This window comes from Cephus cinctus, unplaced genomic scaffold (assembly GCF_000341935.2).
Source record: "Cephus cinctus unplaced genomic scaffold, Ccin1 Ccin1_scaffold1004, whole genome shotgun sequence".
In the NCBI taxonomy this organism is placed as follows: Eukaryota; Metazoa; Arthropoda; class Insecta; order Hymenoptera; family Cephidae; genus Cephus; species Cephus cinctus.
In genome coordinates, this window is record NW_014333547.1 from 244622 (window position 1) to 258285 (window position 13664).

The 13664-nt window shown below is 37.5% G+C and overlaps 1 protein-coding gene across 1 annotated transcript in view; it reads left to right on the forward strand.

The window, feature by feature from the left end:
- Positions 1 to 11889, forward strand: part of LOC107271628 (acetylcholinesterase) — an 80710-nt gene extending 68821 nt beyond the window's left edge. Inside the window, exons 5-6 of the mRNA XM_015747839.2 lie at positions 1150 to 1307; positions 1446 to 11889. Coding sequence (XP_015603325.1) covers positions 1150 to 1307; positions 1446 to 1573 — 286 coding nt within the window. The 3' untranslated portion in view covers positions 1574 to 11889. The remainder of the gene's footprint in view (positions 1 to 1149; positions 1308 to 1445) is intronic.
- The last annotated feature ends 1775 nt before the right edge of the window (positions 11890 to 13664 follow it).

Sequence of the window (13664 nt, forward strand, 5' to 3'; positions counted from 1 at the left end):
TTTTTTTTTTTTTTTTTTTTTTTTTTTTTTTTTTTTTTTTTTTTTCCAGAGCGACGTCGACCGAGAAACGAAGTTTGCTTTTCATTGGCTGGCGAACGTTATGAATCACGATATCTGTTAGAGCGACGTATATGGCGAGAAAAAAAAATCATATCCGACTTCGAATATCTCGACGTCATATGAAATCCGTATTCGAGTTTTTTGCTGCTTTCTGTTATGGGTTATTGATATTTTTTATTGTATATGACACACTTTCGTGCAAGTTCACGTAACGTGGTATCGTTATATAGATAATTTAGTACAGATTTTTTTCGGAAATAAAGTTTAATGGAAAAATAGAATTTTAGAGTATTACAGTTTAAAATTAACTCGAAATGCAATCCGATACAGGGGTACTTATCAAATAAGAAATATAAGGGTGAAAAAAGAATATATATTGTAACGTTCCTCTTATACACTCCCCCTTTTTTTCTTCAAAAATACCCAATCTCGGTGATGTGATGAGTCAAAATCATCCCAGAGGTAGTAGGTTCAGCGAAAGGGGGTCATTGTGATCATCCGTCGATCCTGAATCATTATCATCCCTATCCTCCAGCTGGACCACAGTCTCCGGACGCATCGTGCAATCTGCTGCATTGTAGCTCCAGCTATCTCTTTCCCACTCCTATAGAAGCCAGCATAGGGAAAAGAGAAACAGATACAGTTTCTGTCGCCTGCGGTACAATAAGAAAGATTTAACTCGAGTCATGTCGAATATTGTGAATCGACCCAGAGTTAGAATAGTTAGAGCCTAGAAGAGGAGAAAAGACCTGTCATGGGAATAACCCCCCAGAGGGATGTTACTGCGATACGTTCCATCTATTCTTATTTGCACTTGTGCCTGCAGCTTCCTACTGTTGTTTTTCTATTTTCGAATGTTGAATTATAGAGGTGTATGGTTATATTATATAGCCAAGGGATATCCATGTAATATTGATAACTTCAGTCAGGTATCATTTGTCTAGGTCCTTTGACAATTTCGTAGAAAGTGACTGATCTAGGTGCGAAAGAAATTTTGGAGGAATTTTGATGCAATTAATTATTCAAAAATATCAATTCGATATCAGTTGTTATATGGTTGTCTTATTTTTATCATTTTTTTTTTTTCAGGGATCTAAGAGATGACGAAATCGAGTGGCCAACGTATTCGAGAAATCATCCCCAGTATGTGATCTTTGACACCGAAGAGAAAGGACTAGGAAATGGTCCTCGTACAACCGCCTGCGCTTTCTGGAACGAATTTCTACCCAGGCTTAAAGGAGTGCCTGGTACGTCAAATGAGATATAGAAATTCTTTTGGGAAATGCTAAATATTTTTATATTCAATTTTTATTGTGATTACAGCGAATTGCGGGAAGTCTTCGTTACTTTCTGAAACCCTCTATCTTTTTTTTTTTACATTACAGATCCTGCCGTAAAATCATGCGACAGTGCAATCGCGTCAAGCGTGTCTGCCGGTGCGGAGAGGCTACGTCATTCGATTGACATGACGATCGTCTTTCTCTCAATGATGACGACCGTCACGATGATATAAAGGATTTTACCGATATCCACCACAACATCCCGTTCGCAGCCGACTAGAAGATCGTGGATCGTGGCCATAATTGTCATTCACGAAGTTTATCCGGCAGAGTGCGGTACGATCTGGAAATCGGTAACTCGGAGAGCTGCGTTAACGAATGGGCGACTTCTACCTGCAGTATCGACTGAGACGTGGGAAAATGCATAAAGACGTATACCGGAAGACTTCGACCGAACACCGCCAGATGGCTCCACCTCCGAACCTTCGTCTCATCCGAACCGAAGATCATCCGGCGTCGCTCCAGATCACCGATAAATCTGTCGTTCTCAAAATTCTTATGCATAAAAATCGCAAGGATTATCACGCAATACCGTTTATGCCTGATGTTCGATATTAATCATTGGGACTGATTCGCAAGGTCCGATCAGTTCCTCACGAGCATTGGGACTTAAACGTAGGACCTCAGGTCGACATCTCGAGCTTCTTGCAGTCTAGATCCTATCCGTGCACAAGAACTTTCTATGAGCTTCTATTCTTCCGTTTGGAAGCGAAACGCGACACTAGTCCCCATTGTAGACTACAGCGAGAAATTGTCAACGAAAACGAAACTATGGTGATTAGATGACTCGTGTCCAGAGATAAATTTACACGTGGTCGGGTATTGTAGATCGTCGTAATTTGTCGATTGGCTCGTAAACGGGAGATTTTTATCCTTCGGACTTTATGTTGCTAATTATTGCGCAGTCAAAAGAATGATAAATAATTATGGGTCAAGGTGCATGTATTATTTTACATGTGCATTTAGGTGCATATGCTGAAATACGCAAAGTCGTGAAGTCTAGGTCGATATGTACAGGAGAGTAAAAATGAGAGTAACTATAGTCAGTGAGGTAGTCGGTCAGGTAAATAGTTTATATCTGTAAATATATATATACATGGATATATAAATTTTCAAGTAACACGTAATGTTTACAAGGACCAATGTCCTCGAACGGTTCTGTCTCTCATCTCAGAATTTAGTTTTGGGCGGAAACCGATCAAAAACGAACGAAGCGCTCAGTGCGGTTTTCAAAGTTGCGCCTAAACTTTGAACTAGATGGAGACACTGTCAAATAAACTGTTTCGTAAGTTTACCGAGTACCGTCATTCCGGTAGACTCGTACAACGTTCAACGTGGTTAAGGTAGTTGGATTGTCAGATTGTTCTGGGAAATGAAAAAGGTGAAGGATCATTCACCTTCATTAAGTATGCATATCGCTTATCACCATTTGAAAATAATGTTGAGAAAAAAAATTGTGACGAATTCAAGTGATATATGCAATTTTGGATTTGAGAAACGCTGCTGTGCAGTACTGCTAACTGGTCGAGGAGCGAACGGGAAGCGCTTTGTAGGAAAGGAAAGCAAAAAAATGGAAAAAAATAACCAAACGTTTTCTGTACTTGTAACAAGATACCAATTGGTTGCTAGGCGACGGAAACGGATGCAGCCAGCTGCATAATCGAGTGAGTCGTGCATAGGTATATCTAGATATATGCATAAGACATCAGCGCATTACGACTGGTTCGTTTCCTGCGTTGGAGATGTCGATTTTGGGATTAAATAGGTAAAAATCTACTGGTAGAAGGTTATTTAGGTAATTAGTGAAATACCAAAATAGTAATTTAGGTGTGTAACATAATTGGATGTGTATGATGATGTCATGTGGGTAATCCCATTTACATAAGATATTGGTAACGTTTAAGGCGTGAGTGTAATTTTTGCGATGGGATAGTCGTTCCGGTAAAACGTGTTATAATTATTGCCGATTATTAGAGTGTGAAATCGTTGAGCACTTTAAGAAGAAATTATAGGGAAGCGATTAACACATTTATGTGCATTTAGAAATACGAATGGGTTTACGACGGGTGAATAATGCTGAAGTGCAATTTTTCGAATGTTTTTTCGCACTTGGATTTAATGATTTTCGCTCCATATCCACGACGAAATGGTTAAACACGATTTTAATGTCTCGATGCATGACGTTTCGCCAAGAATCAAATTTTCCGGTTTATTCTACCGGATAATTTGATATTCGCTTAACCGTTATGGCGGAAATCATAGTTATCATTCGAATAACGTTAACGGATGTGTTTCTTATCAGTCTTTATGAAATAAATCGACATCGACACTGCCGACTCGAATCGCGTTCTTATAAATACAAATTAAATGCTTTCAACATTTTATATGGGACTAATAAGTTCAATCGTACCAACTGAAGTTAGCTCGCCCATTTGATGTTCATGGGAAAGACAACTTCAAGTGATGCATTTGAAGTGACGAGTCTTGTATATATTTGGCACTGGTATCTGCTTTCAAAATACATTTTCTTCTCTCATATTAATTCTAACTGAATTTACTGATAAAATATTTTTCATTAAAAGATTTTTCTAACTTATTGAACTCCAATAATTTTTGGTGTCCAAAAATTCATTCTTTCTCATAAGAGAAGATTTAATATTAATTGCAGTCGTTGAAGAATCGAAGGATTTATTAACAAAAGCAAAATATGTATTTCTTTAAAAGTCCGAAAAATTGGAATATATAAATTTTTCACGAAAACTTTAACATGGACGAGTAAGAAATATTTTGTAATTAGTACAAGCTGCGCCATCTGGATTTCAAGTGTCTCGTGCTTTTTTGATTGCCGACGTTTCAAGCCAGGGAGCGTAAATTGTCTTGTCACTTTGTTCTCACGGCTCGCCCTTTTCTCCATTTTTTCGTCGGCAGAGTCGAGCGTCGGCGTTAACCAAATCCCCAGGGGCTTGAAATTGATTTTCTTGGAGCGGAAAAAAAAAAGAAATGGCGAAAAGTTCGAAACAGTCCACCGAGGACTCTAAACTCAAAGGAACGCGAGAGCCGCATCGCACGGACGTAAATCGCGATTAAGCCAAAACGAGAGGGGAAAAAAAACAAGAAAAAAAAATTGATAAAATATAAGAAAGAAAAATACGACGAGAAAAGGCAAACAAAAATTATAGGAGGATTAAAAGAAAGAAAAAAAAAGAAAAAAAAAAGAAAAGTTAAAGAATTACGAAGTGCAATCTCAGAGAAATCCAATATATGCCGCGTTGTAAATGCGTGCGTCTAAATTAAATGACGCAGGAGATGCGCAACCGACGCGATTCTTCCATTTGGTACATATCACCTCTAAATATACACATATTACATATACAACATACATTAATCTATAATTACTATCCGTAACAGCGTAAACGTAGGGGTAGAACGGCGCGATCGTCACTAATTAGCATCAAGCGTTAAATGTATAGCGCGACGCGTACCACATAGAAGACTTGGGTATTTTGATTAAAGACAGAAAAGGAAAAATTATTTTCTACGAAATTATTCTAGGGACTATCTAGTTGTCCAATGCGACGTGGCGTTACAGATTTATCGGATCCTGGCGTATCTGTAGCAGAAGACAAGAAAAGAAAGAAAAAAAAAAGCATCAAGATCCAGTAACATTAAAAATCACTCCTCCCCCGGAGAGAGAAAGAAGGTGAAAAGAAATTCGAATTAAAAAAAAAAAAAAAAGTCACGTATCATCAACTTTTTCGAATAACCGAATAATAACGCAAAGCCTGCGTTGGCATTATTCAGCAGGTGTACCACATTAAAGGTCCTTAAACGTGAAAGCATAACGACCGTTATCAGTCGCGATTATTGATAAGGGCAAATAAAAAGTGTCTGCGCAGCAGTGCGAATGCATATCAACCACGACTGTCTATGATACAATCTGTAACGCATTCGCATAAAGATTCGCCTATCACGATATAGCTGAATAGCGATAACTCTAGATATTAGGAAAACGTAGGCACATTGGCGTAACCAAGGCTTCTTTAGCGTTAAGCGTGTCCTTACATATCATTAGCATTGGCCGTATACCCCGTGTAGAATAGTTAGCGCGCACGTAGCTCTAGAGTTAGTGCCTCGAGTTTACGAAGGATGTTGAACGTTGAACGTTAAACGTCGAGCGTCGTGCGTTAAGCGTTGTGCGTTGAACGAACAATAATAAGTACCTATATACATATTATAGTAACTGCGTTAGCCTCAACGTAACGTACCCGCGTATCTACGTTCCTACGTTCGTTAATTCGCTACGATTGGTAAGATTAGTCGCGTGACTTATATACGGTGTCAATAATTGTCAGCTGTCAAACCGCGAGAACGGCGGCTTTGTAAAAACTGTCCGACGATCTACCTGACTGCACCAGCCTCTATGCTAAAATTATTTTTGTACCTTACTCAACTGTCGAGTCGATTTATCGATAAACATCAATCATTGATTGACTAAGGGTTGATATCGGACATTTTATTCGATGCGACACAATGACTCTTTTTTAGATATTTATTTTCTTTTTAAATATATCTGTATAAGTGTTTTCGTCACAAAGCTTTTTTTGGCACGTATTGAATTTCTCATATTAATATTCAATGTATATCTTGGATCAATGCTATTGTAACAGTGCCGAAGCCTGATCTCTGGATTTAATTTCACTTTATTTCTTTTATTTTCATTTTCAACGAATTCGTCGATTGAACTTTGACCTTTCTCGCGTGTACTGCAATCTTTGCTTTTTCTTTGTAACTACTCCACGCTTTTCAAGCTTCGGACTTCGAGAGAAGTTACCGAGCTAACAATGGAAGCGCAAGTTGATTTTCGAACTTTTGGCTTGGCTTTAAACACATCCTTGTACATTGTCGTCTCGCGTGCTACCGGAAGCTCCGGGGTTTTCTGACAAATATCGAATCCACCGAGTTTTCACTTGGACGACTATCGGCGGAAATGGGTACAAGAATAAAGGAGGCGTTCGGCGAATACGCCGCAAAAGTGTCACGACGAAGCGCACGCGAATTGATGTATCTGAAGATTCGCGAAAGCTTTTAAAAGCCGCTCTAAATTCGAAACTCAAAGCCACTGTTGCTTCGTGAAAAAGGGTGCTGCGAGAGTTTCTATTGAGATATCGTGAAAGTTAGCGCGTATGGTTTATAGATATTCGGCAGTTTTATTCGCACGTAAATGTATGGTAATTTATGTAAAATTTTTTTTTACAGGTTATATGGAACAAAGATGGCGGGTGTTATAAGAAAATTTACTAAAAAAATCATTGAATCGCATCGCGGCTAGTGACTGGTATATTGAAAATCTACGCGACTGATAAGAAATGGCGATTTTCTACATCCGTATCGTTTTAATCTCTGTGACGTCATGACGATTATAAAAACTCTACGAGCTACGTATCGATACCTGCGTCTTTTCTGTAGATTCGCAGGGCCTAAGCGACGAGGACTTTTCTTCGTTGTACAGCTCGCACCCGCTGATCGCACGAAGCACTGTTTAATACACGAGCGTAGATTTTTCAAATATCACGTATAAAACCTACGATACCTTCGGCCTAGAGATTTTCGTGAATTCTTGAAATTTCCAAATTCAAGATAACTTTAACACAGCAAATAAAATGGAAGATATGAAATTACGCTATCGTGGGGTCTCAGTGTCCTCGACATTGTCGTGGCGCAAAAAGACCTTAAATTGGAATAACCCGCTCGAAGTGAAAAATCGAATTAACGAACACGAGCCAGGGACAAAAATATCGATTTCGTTGTCATACGAGAAATTCGTAAAATTTGCTACGAAAAAAAAAAGAAAAAAAAAATTGACAAAAGTTCGACGACAAAAACAAAAACTTTGTATCCCGTATCTGGGTATAGTTTGCACGAACAATCGAGAAGCACATAGAAAAAAAGTCACTAGGAAAAATTTCCCTATGACCATGCATACGTATTTACCTTCGACAAAGTATTTCCCCAGGGAATAAAAATGATCCTTCGTAACGGTCCAAGAATTTACTTGATTTTTTCCCCCGAAGTTAAATACTAATCTGACCGTCGTTTATTCCGATCTAAATTTTCGTTTTATCACGTGTGCACGTTTACGCACCATGTAAACAGACATCTCCCGTACGTACGTGAGATTAAACGTATTATCGGTTAAAAAAAAAAACCAACACTCTTTGCCTTTCTGTAAATACGCGAGAATTAAAAAGGGGAAAGATGAAAAATAAATTTTCGTCGATCATCCATAACTTAGAACGACGCCACTACCATCTGTTGGCACGAAGCACGAACTAAAGCCACACAATAGACATACACGTACAAGGTGGTACCGGTATTGATTATTGGCACTAGAAAAATATTCAAAATTATTGATACCGATATTAAGTAACAGTACAGGTACCGGTTAACGTTTGCAGGGTATAAAGTGGCAGCGTGCGGATCGTATAATTAAATAATTTTTTTTCTTTATTATCCGTTAATAGATTTTTCTTTCAATTTTTGTTATTTTTTATTCACCCTCTATCTCTGTCTCTCTCTCTTTCTCTTTCTCTCTCACATTAATTTTTACTCTCAATTTCTGTCTATCTCTCTGTCTATGAAAACCAAGCCGAGGATGTTGTCGCCCGTTCGAAATACCCCTTGAGGGCACCTAGCGTACCGAGACGCAGAACACGATATAACCGAATACATTAGATTAACGTATAAATGAAAAATGATTAGATTAATTAATCGGCTGTTATATTTTTCAATGTCCGTGCGCTAGGATCCGATGCCGTTCGAACGGTCTGTACTCTACTGTGATGTGCTTTCCTTGTCTATTGTTTACTCAATGTCACTGCTTAGGATTATTAAAAGGCGGAAGCTCTGCTTGGATGCAACGAATTGATTTTTCCTTTTACACGTGTGACGCGTCAACGATTTTCCTCGATTTTAGGTTAAATTCATATACCGTCTTTAATCGTATTATTATCGTAGAGCTATCACGAAAATTTATCTCGAGCCGAAATTACATAACTCAAGACTCACTTTCCCGTCGATCACACGTGTCACCGATAATAATATTTGACAATCAGCGAGATCCTGTCGTTTAATCGTATACGAATTATTTATTAATACAAATTCACAATCGATTCGCTGCAACAAGTTCGACTTCGATCTAAATGATATCTCTGACCCGAAGGCAGTGACGGTTCGTTTGGCCAAAATCCGTTTCATCGTATACGAGCCACGTGTATTTTTTTTTTTTTTCAATGACTCATTGGCGATGGACAATCATTATCAAACAGCTGCGAGCAAATAGATCGAGCCACGAGTTAACGTAAGTTCCGATCAGAAGACTTTTGCGTTATAACCAAAATCGCGTATAGCTGTAATAATCGCATGAAAAAAAAAATTCAAAATCGTATAATTCGAATTCAGGTCCAATTAAATATTAAGTATATAATATATATCGCCAATTGTTTACTTTGCATATAAAATTCACGAAGGCCGTATAAGTCGATAACGAAATTTTGGAAAAAAAATTTATTTCCAAAAATCACACCTATAACTATCCACCCGGTACAGCACGATACCAGTATCACCCAAATACGTAAAATTCGTACGAATAATTTTGAAATGTCAAATTCGAAAAAAAAAAAATCGAAATTCCAAAATTTCAATTTTAACTTCGTAAATCGCGGATTTATCGCATCGAGTACCAGTATACGTATATGTATATGTAAAAAAGTGACCTAACTCAAAATTTTGACGAACGTCCGTCAAAACGATGAAACGGGAATTGGCATGGCGTTTGGTGTTCCTCGCGACTCCTTCTATACGAAGTCAATGTAGATTATATAGTACGTAGACCTTAAACGTATCTTATCGAATCTGTAAGATGTACATATACCTTATATACTTTGAAAGAAAAAAAAACATGTATTTACGTTAAAACTTGTATAACGTACTTGTGCATTTATATAGGCCAAACGGTTTACCATGTACACGTATAGACGCACAAACGTTGGCGCTAACGAATCGTCTGGCGTTACACGCGAATCCTAATGCATCTTCAATGTTTAGCTTCCCCGACTGACAATGGGGGACGAATGAAACTTCTTTTTGTCCCGACTACAAAGCCAAGTCGTTCTCCGGTATCTGTCTATGTTCTATCTGCTATGCTCTCTGTGACCTTAAAAGCACTGTCTACTCCCCGTACCATTTCAAATCCACTGTACCTAAGAGCAAATGACTCTAGAGACGCCGGAGCAGCTTCTGTGCTCAGATGCAGATCGTTGAATAACGTATGAGCGAAATAGTCTTCTGCTACTTTACCTCCTCTCTATCTCGCTCTTCGTCTTTCTTACACGTTATACATCTCGCTCCCATTTTTATATCTTTTTCGTGTAACTGTAATATCTGCATCATTGATCTTGTTCGTGTGTATATATATATATATACACACCTGCTTTATGACCATCCTATATTTTATGTACACTTCACCTGCACACCTGACAAGTTTACATTATTTACTAAAAAGGAACATTTCGAAAAATGCAATTTCTCATAAGACGTTTTTTCTTCTCATCGCGCAAGAATGTGGGAATGAAAGTGTGAAAGATATAAAAAAAAAAAAAAAAGACATTTGAGCATCAAATTCTATTACACTGATGTATTATCCTGTACATAATGCATTCTTGCACTTTGATGCAGCCTGGTGCATATGCTGCACAGCTTGTCCCGCGGAGTGGGAATATTTATGAGGAGCGCGAAGACCGGGATATTGCGAGAGTAAAGAGAACGATAGAAATTGCGTGGAAATGGTCCATGGGAAGATTCGTATGTGAGATGAGCAGCATCCATAAATGTTTTTTTTTTTTTAGTCACTTTGTTCCCTTTGATACGAAGGTAATGGAGAATGTCAAAATTGAGTAAAAAATATATATGTTATACGTCAGCATTTAAGTGATCGTTAGGGTTGAGTAATTTTTGTGGAAAAAAAAAATCTGGTATCCCCACTCTTAAATCAGGGTATGAAAAATTACTCTCTTACGAAAAATAACCGTCCCACCTATATCACGTGGGGGTTCAAGAACGCCAAGCCATAAATTAGCCTAACGTTTGTGTGCGAACTAGAAAATGCGAAATGCTCCTCTCCTTTATCTTTTAAAGTGTCGCGCGTCGCTTCGTTGATTCTCTTCCTCTCATTGGCCAAGAACGGGAGGAGAGTCTTGACGCGCGACGGGCACGACCATACAGTTTTGTGTATGCCCGAAGAGAAAAGGATAGTTTGAAAAAAAAAAAGAGAAAAAAAAAATTATGAAAAAGATAAAAAATAATTCCATACGTGAAAAAATTGACGGGAATTTTCTCTTTTGTATTTTTTTTTTCCCTTTTCTTTATGTCTTTGTTCGAGTATCAACGGTCGGGACCACTTTGCGATGTATGCCGCGTACAATACTTAGTCAATTATCGATCGATCGTCAATGATCTTTGCCTAGATACACTTCGGCGCTTATACGTGACTGTTATACTTCGCTTCGTAACGTTGCTGGATTATTATTATTATTATTTTTTTTTTTTCATGCGAATTAATAACGACGCTCTATTTTCATTCGAGTCATCGATTTCATAGCGACGACCTCTTTCGAGTTAACGTCATAAAATCCAGGCTAACGGGTGGTCGCGAAATGTCATTCGATAAAGTATCTGTCTTTACGCGTGTTGACTGAACGGAAGATAAAAATTTTGCTCGAAAATCATTCACGTAGATAAGAATTTGAAAAATTTACCTAAAGCTCAATTTTTTTTATCGTCGCTTCCCATGCGACACTTTTTGTATTTTCGTGCCCACTACGTATATCCTGGATCGATTTGATTCGAGGGTTATCGCTGTTATCAGTAAATTTTACCACCGATCGACATCGATCCTCCGGATCGAATGCCGGGGGTGAGTAAAAAAAAAGTATTTGTGAAAATGAACGCCAATGAGATCGAGGACGGTAAAAGAAAATTGGAACACCCGGTGCATCGAGGACATGAAAATATAATTGATAACGTTATCCCCGGTAATATATTCGAAATCGATGCACCGTGTCCGCTATAAAAAATCCTTATCAAAGTATAAAGTCAAACGAAAATAAAAGAATAATAATAAGACGAGCCACACTGACGTGTAATATAATGAGAATAGCCTTCGAAATAGCAAAGTAGTAAAAAAAATTCATCGGTGTGCTATTGAGAAAAAGAAGAAATAAAAAAAAAAGCACGTGTAATATTATCAGCCATGGGTTGCTTTGCTTTTAACAAACGAGACAAGCAGAAATATTACGTTAAATGTTGTTAGGTTATATATATATATATAAATAAATATTATCAATGTTACCGTTGTATGTAATTATTATCTCAAGCTATGTAAAAGACATGACTGTAGTTATCACGAATAAATTATACGATGATTACTACGATACTCGCGGAGACGATGGAACGAGTAATACTCAATTGTCAAATTTTTGGTTGCTTTTGGTATATTAATTTTTTTCAAATTAACTTTATACGCATAACTCATTATCTCCTGGACCTGTCATCGTTACCATTATCATTCGCACGGTCGTTACTCTCGCGAATAGAAACAGTCATCGCACTTTCATCACCTTTATCCTTTCGTTAAACTGCGTACATTATATTTCGATGATATCACGCCAATGCAAAGGAGTCTGAGACTATGAATTATTTATGCCTTCGGTAATCAATATCAATGGCTTGGATCGCCGAACATCACGAAATTCGCATTCCACCTTTAGCACACGCATACCCCGTGGAACGTTAGTTCTCAGTGAGTCACGGATTGTGACTAAATTTGATTTGGCATATATCGCACGTGATAACGGAACAAGGAATTGAATATGGAAAATTATACGTATAGCGTTACAAAGACAAAATGTACGTACGGTTTGACATACAAAAGTGAATCAATAAAATAAATTCAAATCAATTGCAGTTTAAAAATTTGGAAATTTGTGTTTAACGAAAAAAGAAAAAAATGGAAATTTCATAATTTTTGAAAAATTTGTTATGTATACTTAATAGATTTTGTATGAAAACGTAACTTCCTGTGATTACGTTACATTATATTTCAATAGCTTGGTTTAACGATCGTTACGTGATATAAACGGAAATTACTATTGCTTAAAGTTTACAGTCAAATAAGTGGTTCAGGACGATCATATTGTAGTACGGTAGAAATCCACCAGAAGTGCATGAGAGTTAACGTGGAGGCGAAGCGTAAAAAATGAGCTAAACGGTGGGACAAAAATATCGAAACTGGGTTAAGCGAGTTAGTGAAGCTTCCGAGGTTACATAAGTATACATAGATAGATAAATACATATATGTCATTTCCTTACAGTCCTCTTTACTCCGGCGGCCTGATTTGATAACGGAAACGAGTGCATCACGTGTTGAGTAGATTATTCTTATCGGAAATGGCGCAAATGCCAGGGTGGAAGTTTGTACGCCTTCTTGGGATATTCTTGTAATAATAGCTTCTTTTAAGAGACGCCAAATTGTATTTCAGTAATAGAATCATATATCGTATTACGACAGAAAATGCACCCTTGGACGAAACTCATTCAATATTTATATTTTGTCTGTATATTTATATATCCTTGTCATTTCTTTCGAATGTAGGTTATAGATTGAGTATATATTTTCTTCTCGATTTACTTTTAATTTATTGTCGTGTGCTTATACCTTTGCCAGAGATAAGTAGATGAGTAAATCAGTTGCACAGAAATATTGAAAATTCGAAGAGTTAAATAAAGCTTTCGAAATTTTACTAAATATTATTGGATCTTAATTTACTTTCAAAATTTATTCAAAATATAAAATTAAGGCTTGCAAAATATATATGGAATAAATAAAAATTTAGTTGAAATTAAAAGATGTCGAAAATAAATTACGCTCAAATTTAAATATTAATAAATTAAGTGTTTGGAACATTAAAATAGTTAATTAAATAAATAATGTAAAATATTATCATTTAGAAATCGGAAATTCTGGCCAAGCATATTTCGAAGTACTGGAAGTTGCCCAAAATTGTGTGCGCGCAAATTCATCGCGCAGGACTCGGCGAGTGGGAGCAGGCGCTGAGTGGGAGCAGGCGGATGGTGGGGGCAGCGCTCGAGGCAGTGCCGCAGCTCGGAGCGCTCATTCTTCCTCGAACCGGTCTCCTATACTGGTCTCTT